Source organism: Bison bison, unplaced genomic scaffold (genome assembly GCF_000754665.1).
Source record: "Bison bison bison isolate TAMUID 2011002044 unplaced genomic scaffold, Bison_UMD1.0 scf7180017864531, whole genome shotgun sequence".
In the NCBI taxonomy this organism is placed as follows: Eukaryota; Metazoa; Chordata; class Mammalia; order Artiodactyla; family Bovidae; genus Bison; species Bison bison.
The window spans coordinates 7866926-7893262 of record NW_011495081.1 but is presented as its reverse complement, the minus strand read 5'-3'; the positions used below and the strand labels follow the sequence as shown (position 1 = coordinate 7893262).

Below are 26337 nucleotides of genomic sequence, written 5' to 3'. Positions count from 1 at the left end.
TTCCTCTCTCACCTGGACACCTGCAGTGGTTTTCACTCCTACCCTCTACAATTCATTCTCCACCTGGAGAGATGGATAAAGAGCTGAGGATGGAGCCTGGGGACACACACATGAAGAGGATATAGCAGAACTGATTAGGTCATTGACCTGACCAGAGATGGGACGGAGCCCACAGGGAGGGAAGGACAGAGGTGCAGAGGAAGAGAATCTGAGTTAAAAACATTTTAAAGGCAAGACTGTAGAGGGTGATCATCATTTCTACGCAAAGGTGTGTCTATGAGGATGTGCTGGCTGAGCAGAAGTGAGGGCCATAACAACACACGGGCTGGATCATCCCCATGGAAGCCACACCCACCGTGGATGAAGGCAGAAGATGAGGAGAGGAAAACAATGAGCCAGGTGTCAGGTTCCTAAGGAGTGTGGACACCAACTAGGAGATCAAGCTAGGCCTTCCAGGCCTAGAGCATGCTCCACGTGCTGCCGAATCTAACGTTTCTGCCACACAGTTGCTCACCTGCCTCACCTATTCCCTGGTTTCTCTGAAGCCCTTATTCGGGTCCCTAATGCCTGGGCCATCAGAAAGCCTCTTTAGTTCTGCCTTCTCTCAACCTGAACACTGACAACAGATTAATCTCCCTAGATAATGGGTACTTTCAATGATACTATTCCCCTGCACAGAAGTCTCCAATAGCTCCCCAGAACCAATCTCATCACTGTACAATCCCTTCCCTTGCCATGCAAGGCCTGAGTCTCCTAAGCAATGCTCATTTCTACCCCCATCATCTCCTCCTCATGCTTCGGTACTGCATGAAACTTGACTCCTTTTTTCCAAGCACTGCTGGTACTTTTCACTTCCCTTCTATTGCTCCTGCTTCTTCCTCTTTCTGGACTATACCCTCTTCCCCACCCTCAGCTGGATTCATAGCGTGTAATACAGTTAAGAACACACTTTGGAACTCAGATTCAGATTCCTGTCTTGGAGTTAATATCATGTCAAGTACTAATTCTGTGATATGGAGCAAGTTAGTATATATCCAAACCTGTCTTAGCCTAGGTTTCTTCATCTGTAACTGGGGGCTGAATAAAGTTGCCCCAGAGAAATAGAGAAAAATTAGTGTAAAGCAACAAGCATAGCAGCTGCCATGGGGAGGGCCCTCAAAGAGGCAGTTATTATGTTTCATATCCTTTCTCTATTAATCCTTCCCAGATACCCCTTGAGAGCAATCTGTCCCTCTGTTGAGCCCTGTATCGATCACGTTGTCTCCTCGAAGCATCTCTGCATTCTACACCTTTATATCTGCATCAACACCTTCTCTGCCTTAAAGGCAGGGATTTAGCAAGTCTTGCCCACTTCTCTGTGTCCTCCAGCACAGTTCATGTAGGACTCTGGAAAGTTTACTGAATCAAATTACCTTTAATTCCCCAGCAGACAAATACAATCTCAGCAGTGGTGATTTTTCTAGCTGTTCACAAGACTCTACTGAGGAGGAAGAGTGGGTAGCACCTGGGGCAAAGCAGTATTACCATCACCCTAGTATCCAAAACACATCCCTTACCCAAAACCTGATAGCTACCTCATATCAGGGCTTCCCTGAGAGCTCCATTGGTAAAGAATCTGCCTGCAATGCAGGAGACCTGGGTTTGATCCCTGGGTTCGGGAGATCCCCTGGAGAAGGGAAAGGCTACCCACTCCAGTATTCTGGCCTAGAGAATTTCATGGACTGCATAGTCCATGGAGTCACAAAGAGTCGGACACAACTGAGCGACTTTTACTTTCACTCAAATCCTATTGCTTTAAACAATACAGGAAACAGCTGGTTGGTCTGAGAACCTTCCAGAATAGAAGTATTTTTAGCTCTGGGTCTACTAACATGAGTTTAGAGACTCACTTGGATGAACAGGAAATATTTACTGATGTTAAAAATATTGAATAGAAAGACTGTCCCCTTACGGTCAGCTTGCAGAAGAACAACATGATGCAGAGTCAAGGCCATCCTTTGGGAGTCAATGGTGCTCAGGATCTTGGCAGCTGCAGTCCCCAGCAAAGGTTTCCCATTGTACAGGGTGTAGTAAGTCAGCTCCGCGGGGTCTTTGGGTCCTGGCACCCGCTGCATCTTTACCATCTTTCAGAAAAAGATAGGCTTTGTTTACAGGGCATTGTGCATCAACTCTGCAATTACTCACATGATCAGCAGGCTCGCTCCTGACTGTGAAGCCTTCTCCAGCTGAGTGGACCCATAACATATATTTAAGGCATCAACCTTCACATACCTCCCTAACACCGATGTCTCAAGGAACCCTACTATTGCTGGAAGAGGAAGGCAGGGAGGAGAAAACAGTCTTGAAAATACAAACATCTGGGAAGAACAGTTTGAGATGGAGAAGAAACGCTAAAGTGGTCAAGTCTTCCAGCCTCCAGAGAACTCTGGCCTCATTTGAAAATAGGCCTCCACATGAATTCAGGGCATGTTAAGTTATGCTCAAACAAGATTTCTGATTTCAAATTCCTGCAATTGCCAGAGAAGGGGAAAAAAATGAACTTCTAGGTCTACAATCCAAAAGGTCTCTGATAAGAGCAGGGTTTGGAGACTCAAAGTTCTTTTTCTAAAATAACCTTTGTTGCTTTTTCTCACTGCACTACGGAGAATTTGAAAATACAGAAAAGCATCGAGAAATGAAATAAAATAAAAACAACCTGTAACCCCCTCCACAAGCTAATTACTATCATCATTTTAGAGTATTTGCTACTATTTTTTTTCCACACAAGCCTCTTATTTATCATTTTACAAAATTATTTATCATATTTCCTGTATAATATTATATATTGCCATTTTTACTTGCATCCATAGGGGCTTAATTATAATAAAAGCATAAACGTTAGTTTCTACATGGCCTTCCAAGGCATACCTCGTAAACTTACTTACCAATCCTTTATTGTTAAACACCTAGATTGTTACTCATTTTTCAGTATTGTAACTAACAATTGATAATCACACATAAAACATAAATTTTAATACCTACATAATGTTCTACTGTGTGCATGTGTCATAAACTTCACTAAACCTTCATTTGTGGACATTTAGGTTGTTATCAAGTTTTCACTAGCATAATTCACCATTGATAAATATGGCATCATGTAAGTATTTCCCAAAGTGTATCTGACAGATTATGAGTTTCACAGGATATCAAAAGAGGTAACAAAAATGTTTATAGCAGCATTGCTCATAATAGCTAAAAAAAAAATACAAAAATTCAGAAGTCTCTAACAGTAGGGTGGATAAATGAATTATAGTACTGTTGCACAATTAAATATTATAGAGTAGTAGAACTGTGGCTCTTTGATCCAATATGGGTGAATACAAAACCTGATATGGAGCAAAAGAGACAAATTACAGAATATGAAGTTCAAAAACAAACAAACCAGATGATGCACTGCTTACGGATACACATGAGAATGGTAAAATCTATACAGAAAACACAGGCATGATTTAATGCAAAACCCAGAAGCACATTCAACGCTGGTAGAAAGGAAGCAAGTAGGTATAATCAGAAAAGACACAGAGAAAGCTTCTGGGGTAAGGTAACAGTAATTCTCTTTGGGTTGTGGGTTCTTTTTTTATTAGTGTTCTTTAAACTCTGCATATTTTTATGCTCCTGAGTATGTATGCTACAAATAACAATTAAAAATAAATATTACTACAATCCAATAAAAAATGGCTTTTAAAATAATCTGACCAGACATTTCACAAAGAAAGATATCTGAGGAGCCAATAAGCATGTTTTTTTAGATGCTCAATGAGGAAATTAAACTAAAACCCATAAGGCATCACTATCAACCACCAGAATGACTAAAATAAGAAGGGCTGACAACCCTGTGTCAATGAAGACTTGGGGTAACTCCATATCCGGTTGGTGGGAGCATCAGACAGTACACTCTGGGGAAAGGTCTGGTGGTTTCTCACAGAATTCGTATACACCAACCCTGTGAACCACTCCTGCATACCCAAGAGAAATGACAGCGCATGTCCAAAGAAAGGCTTGCAGAAGAGGGTTCAGAGAAGTTTTGCTTATTGTAGCTAAAAATTGGGAAAAGCCCAGGTGTCCATCAACAGAAGCATGGATAAACAATGCTTGGATAAACAACCTGTAGTATAGTTCATACAAGGGAATGTCACTCAGCAATAAAAAGCAATAAACTACTGAATAAAAGAACAACATGGATGAATCTCAAAAACACTCCAGAGTCAAAAGACTACACAAAAGGGAGTCTACTGTAGGATTTCATTTATATGAGGTTTTAGAACAGTCCAAACTGATTCATGGTATGGAAATGATATATGTTATCAAATATAAGATGGTAACGTCATACACAGTTAATGGTAGAACCGAGATGTTGAGTATATGTGTGTTTACATCATAATTTTTGGAACTTTTCTGTGAGTTTACAAATGGTCATAATAAAATGTCAGGGAAATGTAGATATTATTATAAACAAGGGTCTTGAAAGTGAAAGTGAATTTGCTCAATCATGTCCGACTTTGGGACCCCATGGACTGTAGCCTATCAGGCTCCTCCATCCATGGGGGTTTCCAGGCAAGAGTGCTGGAGTGGATTGCCATTTCCTTCTCCAGGGGATCTTCCTGATGGTACTTACATTTAGAAACCAGCATATTGCAGAAAGGCAAGGAGATTACTTGCAGGTCTTTTGAGAGTCTTTGTATGTTAATATACCTTTGGAATCTTTAAGAATGCTCTAGAGGATGCAGCCTTACCCAAACTGACCTGGTCAGATGGGCACCTTACAAAAGCATTTTCCGGACACTCTGAGAAACAGTGCTCTCACCTCTTTATCTTCGTGTTCACCTTTATCTTCTCGAAAGGAATTTCTAGGGGTGAGGTTGTGACCATCTAAAAGGTTCTTGTCTAAATCACTCACATGTTCTCCCATTTACTGAGTTTGAGGGTGCCCACTTCACTGCATCCCCATCAACACTGGATAGTACCAATTCACTCACTTTTAGTAGGTGAAAAGGGCATCTTGTGGTCGTTAGAACTTGCATTACTTCGATGACAAATAGAGTTACACAATTAAAAATGCTTACTGGTCCTATGTATGTCTTCTTTGGACTCACTTTTTCGAATATATCCACTAGAGAAATATCTTTAGATTCTAGACATTTAAATTTCCATATTCATGAAGGTGGCTCATCTTTAAAAATGATCTGAGCCCAGATGAAAGGCTTCTCTGCATGACGGATGATGCAAGCTCTACAGAGTGAATTTTATTTGGGAAACTGGGGGTGTTATTTCTGTCCCCAGTGGGAGAGGAGGTAGGGAGAGCATTAATATAACCAGGTATGAGATGAATGAACATTCAAGCAACTAATAACTTTGCTCAATTTCAATTTAACAGCAGATTCTTCCTAGCAAATTCCTCCAAGGATGATGTTGGAAGGTGATCTACACCCTTGGGAAATTGGAGATTTGCAGAAATAAATCCCTAGTTACTTCACTCAGGTTTTCCAGGTAACAAAAGGGGTCACACACACTGAATACTCAGGAAAAAAGAGGAAAAAACACCTTGCTGGGCTCTTTTAGGCACTTAGAATGTGTTGCGTTTCTTAGGTTAACAAATAATCGTGAGTGTAGAGGGATTCTTTCTCCCACTTCAGTTAAGGCAAACTCCATTTCAACTGTCTGAATCCCAGAGACTTCCTTTCTGTTACTTGGAGAAATGTGAATTATAGGGCTCACATGGACCCCCACAAACCTGGCACATGAAATTAACGACCGCTTTACCTCATCACGAGGCTGTCTTAGACCCCAAAGACTTTTAGAACCGAAGCAACGTTCAATAGGACAAGAGGCCAAATATACCAACTGCGAATGGGGTACCTGGAGTCTCCCTAAGGGGTGGGATGTTGACTGATGTAGGAAACTTTGTTCCAAAAGATGGGTTGCTTGTACTTCCAAGATTGCCTGGGGACATGATCTGCAGACAGACTATGGTAATGTCTGTAATTTCCTTTAAAGTGTTCTCTTAGACAATGCAATACCATGCATGTATGTTTGGGTTAAGTTATACCCTAGATGTGGTCAGTCACCAATCAGGAGTTCACACCCCAGGGGCAGTTGGCTAAATGCCATAGAAGAAGCCCACTCTCTAGAAATGCCTGCCAGAAGTGCTTCTATAACTTGATACCTTGCTCCACAGAGCTTTGATTAGCATAACAAATGTTGGAAATGGATTCTCATTGGGTAGAAGTAGTGGTACTCAAGATACGTGGATTGGTTAGAATATGCTGGAGACAGTCCCACTCTTGCTTGAACTGGATAAAGAATCTAGAGTGGCTCAGAGCCTCTACCCTCAGGATGGTATCTCTGTTGGGTTCCCTCTGAAGCAGACTCTGAGAAGAGCTGAATGCTTGTCATTTATTGAAGAGGTGCAGAGAACTGATGGAGTGGTGGGAGGTCGGAAATGAGCTGACAAGGGGTGCATTAGGAAGTGAGTCACCACGGTGGGAAACCAAAGCTTAATTCTGTGGGAAAGCTCTGCTGGTGATCCTAAAGCACACTTTTCAGAATTCCCCCAGCCAAGAAACCAAAGAGCTGTGGTATTTATACCCCCACTGCCAGTGAAGTCCCAAGTACTTCCAGCCAGCCATGACTGGGCAAAGTGGGTTCTGGCATCTCAAGAGCAGCCCTTGAATAAAATGATGCTGGAAGTCTACCAGCCTTCATAGAAATGGTAAGCAAGTATGGGCAGGGCCCCAGCAGTGTCTGCTATAGTGTATTCCCCTAAATCTCAGTGTGGTCAAGTCTCCCTTATAAATGGAGAGGGCTCTGTTTGTTGAAACAGACACGACAAGGCCAACAGAACTCCACTTTTGGAAGGCTGATGAGTGTTTCTGCTGATCACAGCCATGGTGCTGAGAGGCCTGAAAGCTGGGACCTCATCCAGCCTCCGGAGCAGGTTGCGGGGGAGCTGACACTTACTAATAATGCTTTGTTGAATAAATATGCACGTGTGGGCAGCATGTCTTCTGAGACCTGCTTCCCCCTGCAATCCAGAGTGAGACAGTTGGGAGAGCAGCTCTCACCCTCCTTCACAATGTCAATGATTATGACCACCAACCCCACAAAAGTAAGAGCAGTGTGGATTAACCGGCCTCATCAGCTTGTGGTATGCACGCACCTCGGCAAGCAGCACAATCTACCTCAGCTCAGGAAGCACGTTTCCATACCTTTCTTATAGGCTTTGCACGCACCCACCTGTACGGTGTAGCTTCCCAGAGTGGTGGCCCGTTTAAACCGCCGGCCTTGCTGCTGGGACATCATGAACAGCTGGGCCAGGCGCTGCTCCATGACCCGGGCGAAGCTCTGGTTGTGCAGACCCACCAGGGAATTGTCCACGCCCTGCAGCACTGGACACAGAAGACAGAGGTGCTGTCAGGGGAGAGGCTCACTGCTGACTCAGAAGCCACGGCCACCAGGGCCAGGCCTGCACCAGCTGTAAGGGCCGTGGGCTTGAACCCCTGTTAGGGTCTGGCCATCCTTCCCTCTTGACGCCCCAGGGGTTAGGAATCACTATCCGCTTGTTTGAGACGCTGAAGAGGCTATGTGACTTGTCTAAGTTCACACAGCTAGTAATCAGCAAAGCCGGGGCTTAAGCCCAAACCCCTGAAACCCTGCCTTCACAAACTGGGACAGGCGTAATGATCCAAACTTGTTGTACTAGGTCCCAACCTTTTTAAGATAGTCTGTTCAGTCAGAGTCTGTATGGGAACACAGCATTGCTGCAGAACAGCTGATTGGATTTCTTGGTGGTTCCTGGTTCAGTGCTACCCTGATTCTACTCTTCTTTCCAACAGCTTTGCTGAAGGATCTAAGCTCCATCCTGCTACTCAGCCCCTTCCATGTGGGCAAGCCACTCTGCTGTGTTGTCATCCCCTCCCTCGTCAGTGGGGACCTTTCAGGGCTCACTCCTAAAGTTGCCCAGGGCCCCAGGGGTCTCTCCTGGTGAGAGACCCTCCTGACTTGAGAGCAGGATCGTGTGATCAAAGGAGTGGGCTCTCTCAGCACTGGCACTTGCCAGCTGGGGGACTTTGGGCAAACCACTGGCCCTCTCAGAGTCCAAGTCCTTCTTTGTAAAATGGAATAAGAAAGGCTACATCACAGCAAATATATTTCTAGTGGGCTTTAAGGTTGAGATGAGATGTATATAGCAGTGTAGCACAGAGCCTCCTGTGTGGAAGGTAAATGAAACCCTCTCTTTCTACCCTTCCTCCACTTCTGGACTTTATCCACACCCGGAGTATCTGTAATCAGTAAGTAAAGCACTGATACGGAATTCCAGGCTATGGCTGGTGCCTGGAGGAGGATTTTAATGAACGCCAGGACCATCCTAGAACTGCTGCAGTCACTTACTATGGGGGCGACTGCCTTTATGCTGTCTATTCCCCAAGCCAGCCCTTCTTCCAAGTCCCTTGGGAAGAAGCACACTTCTCCCCAAACACCTAAAACACTCCCTCCAAACACAGTCATCCCTGAAAATAAAAATGCTAAAAGCAATTCTCATCTTCTTAGACCAAAACTTACACGGGCTGGGGATGTAATACAAGATTTTTCATTTAGCAGAGTTTGTTCTACTACACTCCAGCCAAGGACCATTAATACCACCCTGTCTACTGGGATCTGAAAAGAGCCTGGATATAAAGGCCATATTGTTACTATGATGGCATTCTAACAGGGCCAGAACAAGGCACAGATGACAATGAGATACAGACAGCGATGTCGAAACTGACCATGAGAAAAGTGAAACCCACAGCTGAGTTTCAGAAGTTATTTCTTTGAAACCACAAATCCTAAAAAAAATCCCCATGAAAGGCATAAAGCAGCTTTCCTCCCCAGGGCTCTCATGAGGGACTCCCAGCTCAGCAGAATTCCTGCAAACAAACTCCTGCAAACATTCCTGTGCCTCCCATGGTGGTGGGTCCCAGAAAGGCCCCTCCAAGCCCTTCTCGCACAGCTGTCAGGCTGAGGAAGGGCTGACCCACCTCCTGACCCCAGGAGGAGAGCTCGTGTTCTTTCAAGTTCAAAGATACGCCTCCCATAAAACGACAGCGCCAACTGCTGCAGGATTACTCCTATGCTGGCCTCTCCTCACCAGGGGACAAGGGTGAGAGAGGGAATGCAGGACGGTTGAGGGGTGTCACCATGAGTTACTTTAGAGACATCCCAGTGGTGATGCAGAAAGGGCAGACATCAAAGAAGAGAAGAGTCAAAGCCTCCAAGTGACAAACCGTTTCAGAAATAGACAGTGGTGATGGCTGCACAATTCTGTGAACGTACTTAATGCTGCTGTGTTGTACACTTAGAAAAATGGTACCAATGAACCTAGTCCCAGGGCAGGAATAGAGACGCAGATGTAGAGAACAGACTCGCAGACGCTTGGGGGGAAGAAGAGGGTGGGACAAATTGGGAGAGTAGCTTTGACATATATACACTGCTGCTGCTGTCGCTGCTAAGTCGCTTCAGTCGTGTCCGACTCTGTGCAACCCCATAGACAGCAGCCCACCAGGCTCCCCCATCCCTGAGATTCTCCAGGTAAGAACACTGGAGTGGGTTGCCATTTCCTTCTCCAATGCATGAAAGTGAAAAGTGAAAGTGAAGTCGCTCAGTTGCGTCCGACTCTTAGCGACCCCATGGACTGCAGCCCACCAGGCTCCTCCATCCATGGGATTTTCCAGGCAAGAGTACTGGAGTGGGATGCCATCGCCTTCTCCCATATATACACTACCATGTATAAAATAGCTAGCTAGTAGAAGCTGCTATACAGCACAGGGAGCTCAGCTCGGCGATGTGTGACAACCTGAAGCTGAGGGATCAGAGTGTGGCGGTGGGAGAGAGGTCCAAGAGGGAGGGGATGTATGTATACATATAAATGACCCACTTTGATGTAAAACAGAAACTAACACAACATCGTAAAGCAATTGTACTCCAATAGAAAATAATCTTTTAAAAGGTTAAAACGATAAATCACATGTTATGTGTATTTTACCACAATTTTAAAAATTGAGACCAAAAAAATGCCTCCAGGGAAGTGCAGGAAGTTACGGGAACCTGCCACAGAGTTCCAGGGAATCAACAGCTGGGCAGCTCCCACGTGCCTCGTGGCTCTGTCTGCAAAGACGATGTGTCCTTCCTAAGGACAGTCTTCCAGCTGGATAAGAGCTGGGGGCTGGAGCCGGGAGCCTGGGTTTGAATCCTGATGCCCCCCGACTGAGTGTTCTTGGGCAAGTTCCTCTGGGCCCAGTTCCTCATCTGAAAACACGGTTATCATAAGCTACTCCTGACCATATCATGAAGAACAGAATACTTTATAAAAGAAAACTGCTTCTAGCATAGTGCCATAAAGCCCTTGAGAGGATGCCCACAAGCAGTAGCTGTTGTTGCTCAAAGGCACCTCCTGCTTCGCTAGACAGGTCCTCAGCAGAGGAAGGAATTGCCTGGAAAACACAGAGCTGTGTTCCAGGACTACAGCTCCTCTCCTTTCTCCTGAGAAGCCCAGTGGCCTCAGGCTCCTGGCCTGGGGAATGGGTTGAACAAAGCTATCTTCATCTCTACGTTCCCAATCTCCTACCCCTTCTAGAAATGACGGTAAAAGTTGGTGGTGACTGCCCACAGGTCTAGAAAGTGGTCATGGGCCAAAGGGAAGGCAGGAGGGTCCTCCTGAAACCTGAAACTCTTCCCCTTTCTCCCTGCCCCTCAAGTAGAAATCAACTGGTCCAATGAGCTCCGAACACAGTGTTGAGATGGGTTGGGTGGGGGGTCATTGTGTATGCTGATTACCAGCAGCAGCACCAGTGATAACAAGTGAGGGATGTCCAGTCAAGTCGCAAGAGAATCCTGAAAACAAGACCATGTATGGAGCCTTTTATTAAGCACGTGTCACTCAGACAGAGGTACCTGAGGAAAGGACAAAACAAGAGGTTGACAAGGACAGGGTGTCTTACCATCAAACGTCAATATTAAAGTTAGAGAAGGGGGGGTATGTATCTGCAAGTTTAAAAAAAAGCATTCCTTGGGCAGGAAACATGATTTTATAAGTGTTACATAACCTGCTGGCTTCAAAAATGTGTTGCTGGGTTAGCACTGTCTCTCTTGGGCATAAGCTCTGGTGGGTCGCTGCTGTTTTCCTTTGTAAACACATTTCTTTTGTTGGCTTTCTTCACAGGTAAAATAATCTCTGCAAATCCATGGCCTTGCAGGGCAGAAAGAAACACAATTTTCTGCAGTTTAGGAGAGGTCTTGAGCAGGCTTCACCGAGCTCCTAGTTAGTATTCCAGCCAGCACCCACTTACTGCTTGTTTGGGACCGCAAGAGAGGGAGGAGACAGGGAAGGGAAGAGGGAGGCTGGGGAGGGCCTGCTTGTCCAGGCTCATCTTCCAGGACTTGCAAAATCTTGCTCCCTCTTTGTTATGGGCGGAGTTGTTTCCCCCACACCCCATCTGATGATCTTTTATCCCCCAGGACCTCAGAATGTGACTGTTTGGGATAGGGCAATTAAGATACAATGAGGTCATTAGGGTGGCGCCTAGTCCTAAATGACTGGTATCCTTGTAAGAAGAGGAAATTAAGACACAGACCTGCACAGAGGGAAGGTGGATGTTTTCCAAGCCAGGGAGAGAGAACCTCAGAAGCAAACAACCCTGCTGACACCTTGATATTAGACCTCCAGCCTCTTGAGTTATGAGAAAATAAATTCCTGTGGTTGAAGCCCCCACCCTCACCCCCCAGCCTAGGGTAGCAGCTCTAGCAGACCAACACCTTCCTGTCCCTCCCCTTGAAACCGAGGAGGACCCTTTGGGGCTCCTGGGCATGGAAGCCTTTCTGTCCCCATTTCTTGTAGGCAAGACTCCAGCCACTGTAACCTTCCCCAAGTTCCAAAGGGCAGATCCAGAACAGCTGCTAATGAAGGAGAGAGCTGCCACAAAACCACGTGAGGCAAGATTTACAGGGACCAGAGAAGTGCGTCAAGAATAGGAGACCAACCACCTGAGACCCCGGGCGTGCTAAGTCGCTTCAGTCACGTCCAACTCCTTGCAACCCTATGGACTGTAGCCCTCCAGGTTCCTCTGTCCATGGATTCCCCAGGCAAGAATACTGGAGGGGGTTGCCATGCCCTCCTCCAGGGGATCTTCCTAACCCAGAGATTGAACCCACGTCTCTTACATCTACCTGCATTGGCAGGCAGGTTCTTTACCACCAGCACCACCTGGAGACCCTACACACACCTTAATCTTTTTAGCAACCCTACCTTGAACTATTGCTATAAAACCCTACCTTGAACTATTGCTATAAAACCCCTCATCAAATCCTCCCAGGTTGGGACATGTAGTTTTTTGAGGCAGGAGCTTGCGGTATCCCCTGCTAGCAAAGCAATGAAGCTATCCATTTCTACTTCACTCCAAACTGCCTCTGAGATTCAATTTGGCACCAGTGAACAGAGAAGCTGAGCTTTCGGCACCACCCTTAATGACCCAGCTAGTCACTCTGCCTCCTACAAGCTTCTGTTCTCTGCTTCTAATCCTTGCTTCTCTAATTTTCAGAGCTACTGTCTGGCTTTTGAAAAACACAAACAAGAACTTTTTTTTGCTGTTTCATAAATCTCAGCTAGAAAATGTCAAGGAAAATGCCACCCAAACACCCTTCTACTTCCGTCCGCCTTCACTGTCAGGACACGCTGGGCTTCAACAGGATCAGTGTGGGTGTGCCCAGGGAGAGAGAAAAGTGCATGCCTGGCATTCCTCTGACTTCCACTGGGTTTTGTAGGGCAGTGCAGAAAGGCCTACGATCTTTAAACAAATAGACAACCATTCGCATGGACATGCCCCAGCCCTCCACAGCTTAATGCTCTTCCTTCTGATGGATGCATGTTTTGCAAGAAGAAGGCTCCAGACTAGGACTTTCAAGGTAGCTGTTTTGAACTGATTATTTAACACCCATCTTCAGTGTGATGTCTTTTTTTTTTTAATTTTTAATTGAAGGATAATTACAACATTGTGTTGGTTTCTGCCTCAACATGGATCAGCCATAGGTATATACATGTCCACTCCCTCTTCAGCCTCTCTCCCACCTCCCACCCCAGCTGACCCCCTCTAGGTTGTCACAGAGCCCAGGTTCTTATCTCAGTTTACTCCATTTCTGGTCCTATGGAAGGAACTCCTTGGCTTATAAGGCAGAATCCAAGAAAAGATGCCAATTCTATCACTGAAAGGCAAGCAAGCTTTTAAAAATAAACCAACCTGATAGGGTGAAAGGAGCAAAGAAAGAAGAGATTACCTGTAATTACCCAGTAGTCTCTCGTCGTTTCTGATATATCAAGGTTGGGGTATTCCAGCGCTAAAACAAACAAGAAACACACCAAATTACTTTCACAAGTTTTATATATAGATTTCGTTCAGGGAAATAGACACAGTTGACAAAATACCAAGCAGCTAAATCCTGCTCTATCATTCTTGGGAACTCTAGGACATACAGCCTGAAACTTGCTTTTCAGAAAACTAAAATACTCAGTAAAGGGCTAACTTTCAGAAGAGTTTTCTAAGGCTTTTGGGTGTCTGCTTTCAGCTTTTCCATCCAAACCTTCTTAAGGCAAAACAATTTTACTGTCAAGACTTTCAACGAGAACCTGTCAACTATAGCCTTCTTTTTAAAAAAATTACCCATCATAACATATTTTTAGGAATAATTATTTCTTGAATGGATCTTTCCAAAGACTAAGTTTAGTAGCTAAATGCTTGCAAGCAATGGTCCCATTTCTTTATAGTGTGGTGACCATCAGAGTTTAGCACATTATTTGGCACATAATAAGTACTCAGTAAATCACAGTTGTGTTATTATTATTATTCTTAGACTATCAAGATGATCAAAGAAAATAAATCCTTCACATGCCACCAGGTGACATAATGCCATCTTTTATGACATTATCTTTTCCATATAATCCAGAGTCATCTTTTCTGAGTACATGGAAATTCACAAAAGCTTGCCACTAAACTAACATTTTTTTATAAAGTCTGAGTGGCTACTTTGTGCTAATAAGTACATTAGCACATTATCTCACTTATTTACAATATAAAAAGGAACCATAGAGGGAAATGAAAACAACTTTGCTAATACATGTTTAAAAAAATACACTTACCCAGTGACCTTGAGTATGTATCAACAATTAAATTTAAGAGCAGGGATCTATACTTCCTTTGGCTACTGAGTAAGTGTTTGGGTACAAAATGTAGGCTGCATCTTCGAAGTCTATGCCTGGTGCATGATAATGAGGATTATGCAACTGAAGCGTTAGAGAAAGAGGAGGCCACAAGCCTATGGGGACTTCATCAAGTGAAGTCACGATGCTGACTGCACGTGAAATGCATTATAATATCTATAGCCCAGGCAAGGGCTGAGGGCCTGGGAATTTTTGGTGATGGCAGAAGTGGGGGAAACCCTAGCAACCAAGATTGCCATGAGGACAGACAGACGCTCTACCGGGCAATGTTATAAGCTAAGAAGACAGACTGCTTGGTTCAAGCCCCAGGTTTGATGTCTCACCAGCTATGTCAGAGTAGGCATCTTGGAGTTAAACCTCTTGGAGTTTCAATTTTCCCATTTCTGCAAAATGGCGCTAATTTTGCACCTACCATAGAGGGTAGTTGTGAGGATTAAATGAGATACAAGACAAGTGAAGGGTAAAAGCACCTAGCCAGTGCTTTTTACAACATGCAGTCACGTTTTCATCAATTCAACCCCCTTCAGTCACATATTACAGTTGTGATTTTATGACAAAAGAGTTAGCACATGGCACCATGGAGGCTTGCTAAGTGGACAAGCTTCCGGAGAAGACGGTAGAGTCCTACAGGGACTCGAACACAGCTCGAACATACTCACGTTCCGCGATGGTGAGCGGCGGGTAGGTGAGGTAGAACCCCACCAGCTCAGCGGAGAGCTGGCGGAGGAGGCTGCTGGCCACGGTGCCGTTGAGGAAGGAGCTTCGGTTGGCCACCACGTACACCAAGGTGACTGTCTGGGAGGCGTTGGATGTGCTCACCATCTGAATGGACACAGGAGGAAAGGGGAGGGAGACATGCCAAATAAGACGAGGGTCTGTTTCATGGAGGCCGTGGGAAGAGAAGCTTAAGGAGAGGTTAGGAATGAAAGGGAGGTGGGAAGAGAGCAAGGAAGAGATAAGAATAACAACAGTTGTCACTTATGATGGCTCACAACATGCCAGGCATCTCGTACCAGGCATCGTTCCAAGGGCACATGATCTCATTTAATCCTCACCACAACCCTAGGAGGTGTATCCTGTCATGGAGGTATATCCTTTGACAGAGGAGGAAACTGAAGCCCAGAACGATCAAGGGACTTGCCCAAGGTCACACAGCTAATAAGTGACAGAGCCAGGATCCAAACCTGTGCAGCCTGACTTCAGGTTTTAACCACAGGTGGTGTATCTTTTCCAGGGGCTAAATGGTCGCAGGCTATTTTTATGGTTCTGAAGATACACTATAGAGCATAGGAATGATAAATTTAAGGAGGGCTCAACTGCTCAGACCAAGAAAGCCTGATTCAAACTTCTGGGGAATTTTAAAGTTGAAAGGACAGAGAATGCACGCCACTGGTCACTAACCTAGTAATGGACAGCATGATGAAAACTGATGACAATAAGAATGCAGAAATAGAAAACAGCTTCTTTCGAGAGAGATTCCATTTCATTGCGGTCTATCAATTCAATGTAGAATATGTTAATATTACTATGAGATGGTACAGTTTTCTTTTTGAATCTTTAAGTCAGGTTTTTAGTTATGAAGAAATGAGACTTTCATGGGTCAGTGTATATACACACAAACACCCCACAGATGAAATGTGAAAAACAGATGCAGTAGGAAGGCGTTCTGCCTGGTGAGACAGTCTTTGTGGGCTTCTGCGCTGGATGTCTGCCCCTTCCCCACCAGATCCATTTGCTACCCTGCCCTCATCCTGCTCAGTGCCCCCAGAGGCAGAATTCTGTGGAGCACACCAATGGGCTACTTGGTGCCCTGATGTTAGCTACAGGGAGCTCAGGAGGATGTGGGCGAGAAGGAGGAGAGTGAGGTCAGAGAGCTGGTGTTGGGAGCTCCCTCCTGGGGGGTCACAGCTCTTGTTGCGCACTTCTGGCCCAAGTTTCCCACAACTGCTCCGTCCCCTCACCTCATCAGCCCCAAAGTCACAGCCTTGAAAGCTGCACCACCCCCCTGGTCCCCCTAGAGCCTGGGCACACTTCTGTAAAGTCCTTTTCATTGGACTTTCCTCAAATTGCCTTCATTTGAATATGTCCTCTCTTTTTGCCAGGAACTGATACCCAGTCTGTCTAAAACCTTTGTGTGCTCAGACACAGATATCTCTGCAGCATTCCTTTTAAAACTTACTTTGAAGACTATCAAGAGTAAGCGTCTTCAAGCTATTTCGAAGTTTTTCCCATAAGAGCAAGTTCCTTTTTAAGTTCTCTAACACAGCGCCTAGAGTCCCATGATTACTGACATATGGAGTCAACATTTCTGGTCAACTCTTACTTCCTCTCCAGAGGATTTTTGGAATGTGGTTTAGCCACAGGTATTCACACCTCTTTCCCAAGGTACCAAGAAGAAAGGTACTTCTTTCTGAATAATTCAAAAGACCTCACTGTACTGTCACCTAAAAAATAATAACTAAAGTAACCTTGCAATCTTTATCTCTATTTGGAACATTATATATATATATACATACATATACATATATATATGTACGTATATGTATATATGCTTGTTTCTTTTCAACAAAACTAAGTCTCACTGGATCCCAAAGAGCTTGTAGTATGGTATCTTAGTATATACTACACTTGACAAAGTAAGTTATACTTTTTTTAACTGAGAACATTTTTATTGAGGAGACTTCATTAACATACAACACTATATTAGTTTCATACTTTCTGTGGTAAAATACACATTATGTTATACTATTTTAACCATTTAAAGTGTACAGTGGCATTAAGTACATTCACATTCTTGGGCAATCATCACCACTGTCCATTTCCAAACCTTTTCCATCATCCCAAACTGAAACTCTGTACCTACTAAACAACTCCCCATTTCTTCCTCTTCCTAGTCCCTGGGAACCACCATTCAGCTTTTCTGTCTCTATTAATTTGACAAAGCTACACTCGTGGCTCAGACGGTAAAAGCGTCTGCCTGCAGTGCGGGAGACCTGGGTTCAATCCCTGGGTCAGGAAGATCCCCTGGAGAAGGCAATGGCACCCCACTCCAGTACTCTTGCCTGGAAAAATCCCATGGATGGAGGAGCCTGGTAGGCTACAGTCCATGGGGTCGCAAAGGGTTGGACACGACTGAGCAACTTTACTTCAAACACTTTTCATAAGTGGAATCATACAGTATTTGTCCTTTTGTGGTTGGCTTCTTTCATTTAGTATGATGTCCTCAAGGTACACCCATGTTGAAGCACGTGTCAGAATTTCCCTCTGTTTTAAAAATGAATAATATTCCCTGGCATAGATATACTACATTTATTTATTCATTCACCTGCTGATGGACACTTAATGTTGCTGTGAATAATGTTATGAACACTGGTGTTCAAACATCTGTTCAAGTCCCTGGTTTACATTCAGTTCAGTTCAGTTCAGTTCAGTCGCTCAGTCGTGTCCGACTCTTTGTGACCCCATGAATTGCAGGACGCCAGGCCTCCCTGTCCATCACCATCTTCCAGAGTTCACTCAAACTCACGTCCATTGAGTCAGTGATGCCATCCAGCCATCTCATCCTCTGTCGTCCCCTTCTCCTCCTGCCCCCAATCCCTCCGAGCATCACAGTCTTTTCCAATGAGTCAAGTCTTCTCATGAGGTGGCCAAAGTACTGGAGTTTCAGCTTTATCATCATTCCTTCCAAAGAACACCCAGGACTGAACTGAACTGATTGGCTGAAATGACTGTCCCTTCCCCCACTTAATGGTCTTGTCAGAAATCATTTGATCGTGTATGTATTTATTTCTGGGGTTTCTGTTTGGTTCCATTGGTCCATATTTCTGTCTTTATGCCAGTTCCATCCTGTTTTGAATACCATAGTTCTGCACTAAGTTTTGAAATCAGGAAGTGTGAGATCTCCAAGTTTGTTTTCCTCTTTAGGATTGTTTTAGCAATTTGGGGTCCCTTGAGATTTCATGTGAATTGTAGGATAGATTTTTCTATTTCTGCAAAAGACGTCACTGGAATTTTGATAGGGATTGGATTGAATCTATCAATCATTCTTGGTAGTACTTGACATCATAACAACATTAAGTCTTCCAATTCATAAGCACAGAATGTCTTTCCATTTATGTTTTCTTTACTCATCTTTTTTATAGCTAAGAAAAGTGTAGTCACTCTTGGGGGCTACTTAACAACAGATTCATAAAGAAGAAACCAGAGCCCTGAAAACAAGGTCATATCACGGTTCCCTCATAGTCATGCCCTTGCATAGAACACTTTCCCATCACCCCTCTATTCTTAGATTCCTTTGGGTTCTGACATCATCTCTTACTTCCCATTCATTCGTGCCATGATTCATTTAGTTAATTAGACCCATAAAGCTGATGGAATGGAAAGCCATTGTTTTCATCCTTAGTATCCATTCTTCCTTCTTCCATGTCAGCACCACAATTTCTCTTAAGGAAACACCACTTCTCTCCTATGAGTTCATGCGCTTTGGGTAGAGTTGCCCCAGTCTGGTTCCAGGAGTGGGTATCTCAGTCAGGCTTAGTTGACTGGGACATTTCATATCCTCAATCACAGTTACTGGTCTAGAAATGAGCACATGATCCAAGAGGATTCAATGAAACCTAATCCCAGGATTTTGACTGGAATGACATGGAACCAAAGGCACTCTGGTTCCATGAGACTGTGAGTAATAAAGATGAGACAAATTTGGAGGCACCAGGAGCCTGAGGATAATGCCAGCCTATAGCAAAGCAAACCAAGAGATGAGGAGAGAATTTCATGAAGAAATCATGCAAACACCTGGGTCCAACTGTTCCTGAAGTAAGAAGCTACAGACTTTTCGCTTACATGAGCCAATCACTTCCTCTTTTTGCATAAGCCTTGTGAGCTTGCATTCCATCACTTATAATCAAAAAGTCTTACTTGAGCCTACTATAATCTAGCCCTTAATATCAATGCTATACAAGTAAAAACTAAGAAGTCACTTTTTCAATGACCCTCCAAAAAAATTAAATATTTACATGGTTTTATTACACAAGCGATCCAAGGTGCCCCACAAATTATATTTAATACAATAAAAGGGAAATTTATTAATTGCAAAACCAGGTCCTTAAAAAAAGAGATTAATGACAACCCTGGGGGATGATTAGCATGTAATGATCTACGCATAACATTGTGGCCTAGAGGGTTATTAAATCTACACAACAGCTTTCGCTCTGGGCTTCCTGTTAGCCAAGGCAAAAAGTGAAAGAGGGTTATTAAAACAATTCACCCAATTACCCATTCATATCAAGAGCTGTTGATACATTCAAGAGCATCTAAAATCTATTTAGATACAATTTTCTAATTGCCTGCTGTAGTCTTTTCCAAGGAGTGTTTGTTGCTTACTTTACAAAGTTTTATCTCATGGCCATGACTACCATACAACAACACAAGAGAGGTTTCTTAAGGCCAAGGGCAGCTTATTTATCTTGGTGTCCCTTCCACTGGCTGATAAAAAGAAGTTGCTCTGTAAGTCTGTACTTCCTGATTATAATTAGAATATGTTCCTCTGCCAAGCTTCAATAAGACTCATGTACCTGTGAGGATCACAAACGCAATCAGAAAGAAAAAGATCCCCCACAAAGGAGCTGAGTCACACTCCTTACATAAATCTTATGTCTGTGACATGTTTTTAGATCTTAGTCAAATATGAACCAGATCATAATGAGATACTTCCATATATACTTTGGGTGAATCTAGAAAGGGACAACTGCTCATTCAAATTAAATTGTATGCCTTCCACATCATATTGGCTTTGCTGATAATTCATTTAAGCTAAATGTCGATTTTAAAACCACTGGGTTTAATTGCAAAGGCTTTTTAGTTCAGTAAAACAGACAGATTGGTTAGTACAATCAGAGAAATTTGGGGACTGGATGAAAATTATTAAGAAGCATCTGTCTTTAGGGAGATGTCGTCTATAGAAATGTAAAAAATGGGTCTGAGAGAGACATTTGGTAGCATGTCTACTGCAAATTCAGGAAGTTGAAAAACAGTGTACCAGTACTGAGACTGCCCTAGAAGAGAAGTCAAATGCCTGCTGAAAATTTCATCAAGGATCCCATTTCTTTTTTTTTTTTTTGAGTATAAGGTTTAATGTAAGAGACGTTGGATTGGCAGAGTTGGGACAAAATTAGGAGATTCAGTTCTAGACAGTGACTGAATAGCCGAGGCGCCTGGACAAATACTGACCATGCTGTCCTGAGTCCTCCAGAGCCCTCTGTATGCCCCAGCTAGAGGCTCACACCGTGACCAACACTGGCCACCTAAGGATCCCATTTCTATGTTGCGTTGATGCTAGCAGAGCATGGTGGATTACAGTACAGGCTTTGCCTCAAGTCCTAATTCTGGAAGTTTCTTACCATTCTCTCCATTCCTTTTTCTGTGAAATGCTGATAATAACACCTCAGAAGGATGTCTTGAGTATTACATAGCAAAGCATTTATAAAACATTTAGCACAGTCCTGGCACACAGTAAGCCCTAAATATAAGATGTGTGTCCTTAAACTAAGGTGATTGTTCCTGTGGATACCCGGAAAATAAACTGAATTAAAATCACAGAAAAGGAAATCTTAGGTGAATTAGTTATTTAGAAATGATTCATTTTATATGAGACATCTGACATGTAGAGTATATTCTAGTACATTAAAAAAAATAAGTATATTAGAAAGACTTGAGGAAGCTTCACAAGGGAAAATAAACATAAAATCCCAAATCACAGCAGGTACACAGGGGTACATCATCTCTCTTGTACGATCAACCCTAGATATCCTCGCATACCCGAAGTACAAAGGCAGCTTTGAAATGGGAACCAAAGCACTTCTTGCCAACATTTGGGTTCCGGGTGGTCTCTGTCAACTACAGGCTGAAGCACACTCCCACTTACCTGAATCGTCAGGTTGCTTTTAGTATTCAGAACTTTCCTCTCAGCATCCTGGAAGGCCCTCTGTAGCCTCTGTTCCATGGTCTGAGCAAATTTGCAGGACTGTATGTTGTCGGACTGGCTCACAAACTGTAGCACTAGAATGAAAGTAATAAATCAATGCTCACCAAAGCTCTACGTCTTAATTCCTTGAACTTAACGGCAGTCATGATACAAAACGGCATGGTTTACATTAGAGAAATCAGGCAAATAAGGACAGTCATAGTTTTGGAAGTGGCTCTTAAAGTGATTTATAATATATAAGAATTAAAAACATGATCGAATCTGAGATCCCCTCCAATGCAAAGAATTTTGTGATTTCAATTATTGGCATATGGAAACATCTGCTCCAAGACTACAAAATGACTTTAGAGTGATCATGTCTTCTATTTCTTTGGAAGGAAAAAAAAAGTCAATTGACCTACATGACTAAGTTGTTTGAGTTTTTCAGTTTTAAAGGTTCCTCTACTCTTGTGGCTTTCAAACCACAAGATCAGAATTTAAAAAAACATACAACATTTTAAAAAACATCTATTTAGGCTGCACTGGGTCTTCACTGCTGCGCAAGAGCTTTCTCTAGTTGTAGAAAGAGGGAGACTTCTCCAGGTGCAGTGAGCTTTTGTTGCAGAGCACACGGACTCAGTAGCTGTGGCACACGGGCTTAGTTGCCTCACAGCATATGGAATACTCCCAGGCCAGGGATGGAACCTGTGACCCCTGCATTACCAAGCTTATTCTTAACCACTGGACCACCAGGGAAGTCCCATCAGGGAGTTTAAAAGAAAGACTCTAAGGCCTAAGCTCAAAGATTCTAATTCAAGGGCATCTGGAACATGTTGTTGCAAAGCGCAGATTTTACGCTGAGGATACTCAATCCTCCTCAGTATCCACTGGTAATACAGGAAAAGAAAATACAGTACCTGATGCTCATAAGTACTATATACTCATATAAATTGGGAAGACTTCTGTGAAGGAATATTTCTCATGAATCCAGGTTGGAAAAGTTTAGGCTGCTGTGCAGGGAACTTGGACATTAGATTAGCAAGGCCCTTGGAGGAAGGTACATGAGGACTCTAAGAAATGACAGAGCAGCTAGTGATGGAATTTTCCTTTTTTTATTTGGCTGCCCCAGGCCTTACTTGTGGCATCTTCAGCTGTGGCATGAGGGATTTAGTTCCCTGACCAGGGATCACACCTGTACCCCCTGCACTGGGAGCATGGCGTCTTAACCACTGGACCACCAGGGAATTCCAGTGATGGAGTGTTCAAACAGGTGTCCTCCTGGTAGTGCCCACAATCCCAGAATGAAGAGGAATCCTTTTCTTCTGAATTACTTGCCTGTTTTCAGCTGCAAGTAGCCCGCAGGCTGGGGAGTCCACGGGGAGGCAAGTACAGCCACAGACTGCAGGTTTGGGGTGTGCTGCTTCACATCCGCAGTGACGTTGCTGATCCCATAAACACCCAGCATTTCGATCACTGCGGAAGGCAAGTAGACCAGCCTCCCTTTGGTGGCGTAATAACCAACGGTGATGTTGTGAGAATGTTCCAGAAGGTCCACCTACAAGACAAATGGACCCAAAGAACTTAGTGTTCATTTCCACCATACTGTAAGTCTCTCTTGGTGTTTCTTAGAACCATAATGGTTGCTCAGCATGGCTGGGGAGGAGGACGTTCCCATTTGACAAATATTCTAGCAGTGCTATAAGCTGATGGGACTGGCAGATCTCAAAATATCAGAATACAACAAAATATAATTTGTGTTGAACCTATGGATATAGAATTAAATCTATATTTAATTCTGAAACAGAATTAAGTCTGTGGGTAGTTTTTTTTTATTCCTTAAGTGTCTCAGTTTAATCCTGTGAGCACCAATTACCACCCAGGAAGGCAGGCAGGAGACAGCAGGCAAAAGAGATTTCCTGGGGTAGGAATGCTGGGAAAACGGCTGTACCATACTTCTCATCATTTATAAACATTAAAGGGCCTTCCCTAATGGCTCAGTGGGTAAAGAATCCACCTGCAATACAGGAAATGAAGGAGACGTGGGTTCAACCATGGGTTGGGAAGATCTCCGGGAACAGGAATTGGCAACCCATTCCAGTATTCTTGCCTGAAAAATCCCATGGACAGAGAAGCCTGGTGGGCCCCAGTCCATGGGGTTGCAAAGAGTCGGACATGAGTGAGTGACAGAGCACAAGAACATAAACATTAAAAGGCAGAAATGATAGATGAAGTTCAGGCCCCTTCCAGACAAGGGCCAGGTAGTAAATGAGGTGAAGCCCTCTCTTTAGAAGCTGAGAGAACTGTTCGGATTTAACTCTATTCTTGGCTTGTAACTGGCTCACGACCAAGGCAAGGCTGGGCCATGGAGAATTTCTATTACAGCAAAGGAGTCCTAAGGGATGCTGATGATCTGAGCTCTCTCTCACCCAACTGGAAGAGTTTTGAGGCTTTTGACCTTATTCTTATTTTGTTTTGCTTTCCTCATGTTTGATATCAACAGTTCAGGGTGTTTCGAACACCGCCTTTCCTCCCCTTATTCTTCCATCTCCATTAGGAGTCTCATGTTTTTTGCCAAAGAAACCAAGACAACTGATTTTGCAGGAGGCTGGGTGTCCTTTGCTTCCTCCACATTGTGTGTTCCTCAGCACCTTGTCACTTGAAGCTGGTGTTCAAGGTGACATTAGGCGGGACAAGAGGTATTTCTGGATGGAACACGGACTCAGCACCAAATACCACCAAATCACCCAGAAAGAAGGTGACTCCCATTCCCATCCTCCTAATATTAATATCTCAAGAAGCAAGTCTCAGTTTGAGGACAGTTGACTTCTAACACCTCTCTAATCCTTGCTAATCATATTTTTAAACAAACAAAGGGACGCCAGGCCCCAGCCTTAATGCCTTCTGCAAGCAGTAATATCTAACTTGAATTTAACAGGCTGTCTCCACTATTTTCATTTTCATTTTTTAATTTTGGTCATGCTATGCAGCTTGTAGGATCTCAGTTCCCTGACCAGGGATTGAAACTGGGCCGTGAAAGTAAAAGCGCCAAATCCTAACCACTAGACCATCAGGAAACTCCCTTATTTCATTTTTATCATTGCCTTCTACTTGCAGCAAATGATCCTGACTTCTATTCACGGTGATGATATCAAACATCCTTTCGAAAGAAATATGTTTCCGTGTTTTCTTTAAATTTGTATTGAACCATAGTCAATTCAAAGTGTTGTGTTAGTTTCTGTGGTACAGTAAAGTGCATCAGTTATACATATCCATATATCCACTCCTTTCTAGATTCTTTCCCCATATGGGTCATTACAGAGTATTGAATAGAGTTCCCTATACTATATAGTAGGTCTTTATTAGTTATCAGCTTATATAAAGTAGTGCATATATGACAATCCTAATCTTAAGTGTTTTTTTAAATAAAAACTGATTTAAAAATAAGTGCTGCTGCTGCTAAGTCATGTCAGTCGTGTCTGACTCGGTGCGACCCCATAGATGGCAGCCCACCAGGCTCCGCCGTCCCTGGGATTCTCCAGGCAAGACCACTGGAGTGGGTCGCCATTTCCTTCTCCAATGCATGAAAGTGAAAAGGGAAAGTGAAGTCGCTCAGTCGAGTCTGACTCTTCATGACCCCATAGACTGCAGCCTACCAGGCTCCTCCATCTATGGGATTTTCCAGGCATGAGTACTAGAGTGGGGTGCCATTGCCTTCTACTACATACTAATTCTCACAGCGGTCTGTGATGATATGCAACAAAGAGCAAAAACTGTGAGGCTAATTTTCGAACAACCAAAGTTTAATGAAAACTGTCTCAGGTAACCACAGGGAAACATTCACATTTTCAACTTTCAAATAAAGTTTCTGGTGCAGAAACCACAGATGTCTCTTGTAGGGAGCATTTCCTCTTCTTCTTTTCAGAAGTATATAAAAGAGATTAACAATGATGAATAAACTGTACCCAATCTCCTTCCTAGTCCGTGGTGTGGTGGTGGGCAAGGTACCACTAATTTGAATGCAGCTGTGCACAGCATCAGAGCAGAAAGCTGAAGCGATATTTTTAAGTGATGTAAAGGGCTGTCCACTGACTGCCCATCACATGTACTGCTTTAAAACTTGGAATCAAACCAAAAGGGAGTAGAGCAAAACTTCCATCACTTGGATATGCCATCGAAATCAGTTGGTGGTTGTTAAATAGTACTTGGCATGAAAGTGTTTGGAGAGAAAAAAAAATGCTTACTTCCTCGTCTGTTACTCTCAATTTAAGCAAAGTTAGACTCAATTTACAAGTCAGAGTAATTTTTAAATGTCCAGAAATAAATCGCCAACTGTTTACCATGGTGAGGAAGATAAAAAGCAGTGGATGATTTCTGCAAAATTACACTGACACAATTAAATACTTTCCCCAAATAACAGGATAATGGGGCAATTTTTATAAAGTACATCCAGGCTTTTAAAAAAACAACCCAAAAACTAGACACAATTATCCTCAATTTTCTATCTCAGAATTTGACCTCCTTCTCCTGCTACCACACGTTAGCTATTTGCCAAAATGAAGAATGAGGATCTACTTCCGTGGTGGTTATGGTGCTCAGGGAGGACAGAAGCAATGTAAACAGACTCTGGACCCAAAAAGAAGACGTGGCTGGATGAGCCTGGTTTCAAGAACAGGGGGCTTACATGAGCCAAGACGTCATTCTGGTGGAACGCCTTCCGCAAGGCTTGTGTGAGCCCTTTGGCTATATTGAGCTTCAGGGTTTCACTGATCTGCATCCTCCTTTGGGTCAGAAAGAGAACTGTGGGGTGAAAGAGAAGCACACCATCAGCAGAAGGCAGCAGACCTCCTACCTAATCATGAGCCCTTGCTCCTCCCCAGCCACCCAGCACCCCCTGCAGGTTCTGAGCAAAGCTGGTGGGCACAGGGCCAACTGAAACCAGATGGTTTAATTTCCCAGTTTCACAATTTTCCCATTTAGCATAGCTGGAGCGGCAGCTCTGTTGGCCCCGCTCACGTCCTACAGGAAGAAGGCCCAGCCATTTGGGTGGCCCTAGTAGAGACACAGCTAGCACGCTAGTGGCGCTTCACTTCCG

General features: G+C 43.7%; 1 protein-coding gene across 1 annotated transcript in view; it reads right to left on the bottom strand.

Moving 5' to 3' along the window:
- KIAA1549L (KIAA1549-like ortholog) overlaps nucleotides 1–26337 on the bottom strand; it is a 124745-nt gene that overhangs the window by 93474 nt on the left and 4934 nt on the right. Inside the window, exons 3-9 of the mRNA XM_010831832.1 lie at nucleotides 25927–26042; nucleotides 22581–22800; nucleotides 21207–21340; nucleotides 14944–15106; nucleotides 13345–13404; nucleotides 7273–7424; nucleotides 1952–2123 (exon numbers count right to left, since the gene is read on the bottom strand). Of these exons, the coding sequence (XP_010830134.1) occupies nucleotides 1952–2123; nucleotides 7273–7424; nucleotides 13345–13404; nucleotides 14944–15106; nucleotides 21207–21340; nucleotides 22581–22800; nucleotides 25927–26042 (1017 nt within the window). The remainder of the gene's footprint in view (nucleotides 1–1951; nucleotides 2124–7272; nucleotides 7425–13344; nucleotides 13405–14943; nucleotides 15107–21206; nucleotides 21341–22580; nucleotides 22801–25926; nucleotides 26043–26337) is intronic.